The sequence below is a fragment of the Bison bison genome, unplaced genomic scaffold, assembly GCF_000754665.1.
Source record: "Bison bison bison isolate TAMUID 2011002044 unplaced genomic scaffold, Bison_UMD1.0 scf7180017864456, whole genome shotgun sequence".
Taxonomy (NCBI): Eukaryota; Metazoa; Chordata; class Mammalia; order Artiodactyla; family Bovidae; genus Bison; species Bison bison.
In genome coordinates, this window is record NW_011495018.1 from 34,193 (window position 1) to 34,887 (window position 695).

The following is a 695-nucleotide window of genomic DNA, read 5'->3' on the forward strand; positions in this document are numbered from 1 at the left end:
GCTTTTTAACAGCTGTTTAGGTTGGTCATAACTTTCCTTCCAAGGAGTAAGCGTCTTTTAATTTCATGGCTGCACTCACCATCTGCAGTGATTTTGGAGTCCCCTCAAATAAAGTCTGCCACTGTTTCCCCATCTATTTGCCATGAAGTGGTGGGACCAGATGCCATGATCTTAGTTTTCTGAATGTTGAGTTTTAAGCCAACTTTTTCACTCTCCTCTTTCACTTTCATCAAGAGGCTTTTTAGTTCCTCTTCACTTTCTGCCCTAAGGGTGGTGTCATCCGCATATCTGAGGTTATTGATATTCCTCCTGGCAATCTTGATTCCAGCTTGTGCTTCATCCAGCCCAGCGTTTCTCATGATGTACTCTGCATAGAAGTTAAATAAGCAGGGTGATAATACGCAGCCTTGGCCTCGGGCTGCACTAGCTCACTTTCTGGTGATGCTAGGAGCCCTCGCGGTGCCTCCCCACCTGTGACGCCGTCTGCCCCCCAGCCTCGTGGCTCACCAGTGGTCTCTGAGACCTCCCGGGGTCCGCAGGGCCCTCCTCTTCATCCCTCCTGTGGGTCCTGGCAGCAAGGCAGGCGGAAGGCAGGGCCAGAAAGCCGGGTGCCGGGCGCCGGGCACCCGCGGTGCCGCCATGCCCGTGACCACGTCTGCCCCCCAGCCTCGCGGCACAGCTGCGCTGCCAGGTCC

At 54.7% G+C, this 695-nt stretch overlaps 1 protein-coding gene across 1 annotated transcript in view; it reads left to right on the forward strand.

Moving 5' to 3' along the window:
- The window catches only part of CFAP46 (cilia and flagella associated protein 46), a gene marked incomplete at its 5' end in the record, with an annotated part of 97,130 nt that overhangs the window by 25,113 nt on the left and 71,322 nt on the right, over window positions 1–695 (forward strand). The window contains one exon of the mRNA XM_010859553.1: window positions 495–645. Coding sequence (XP_010857855.1) covers window positions 495–645 — 151 coding nt within the window. The remainder of the gene's footprint in view (window positions 1–494; window positions 646–695) is intronic.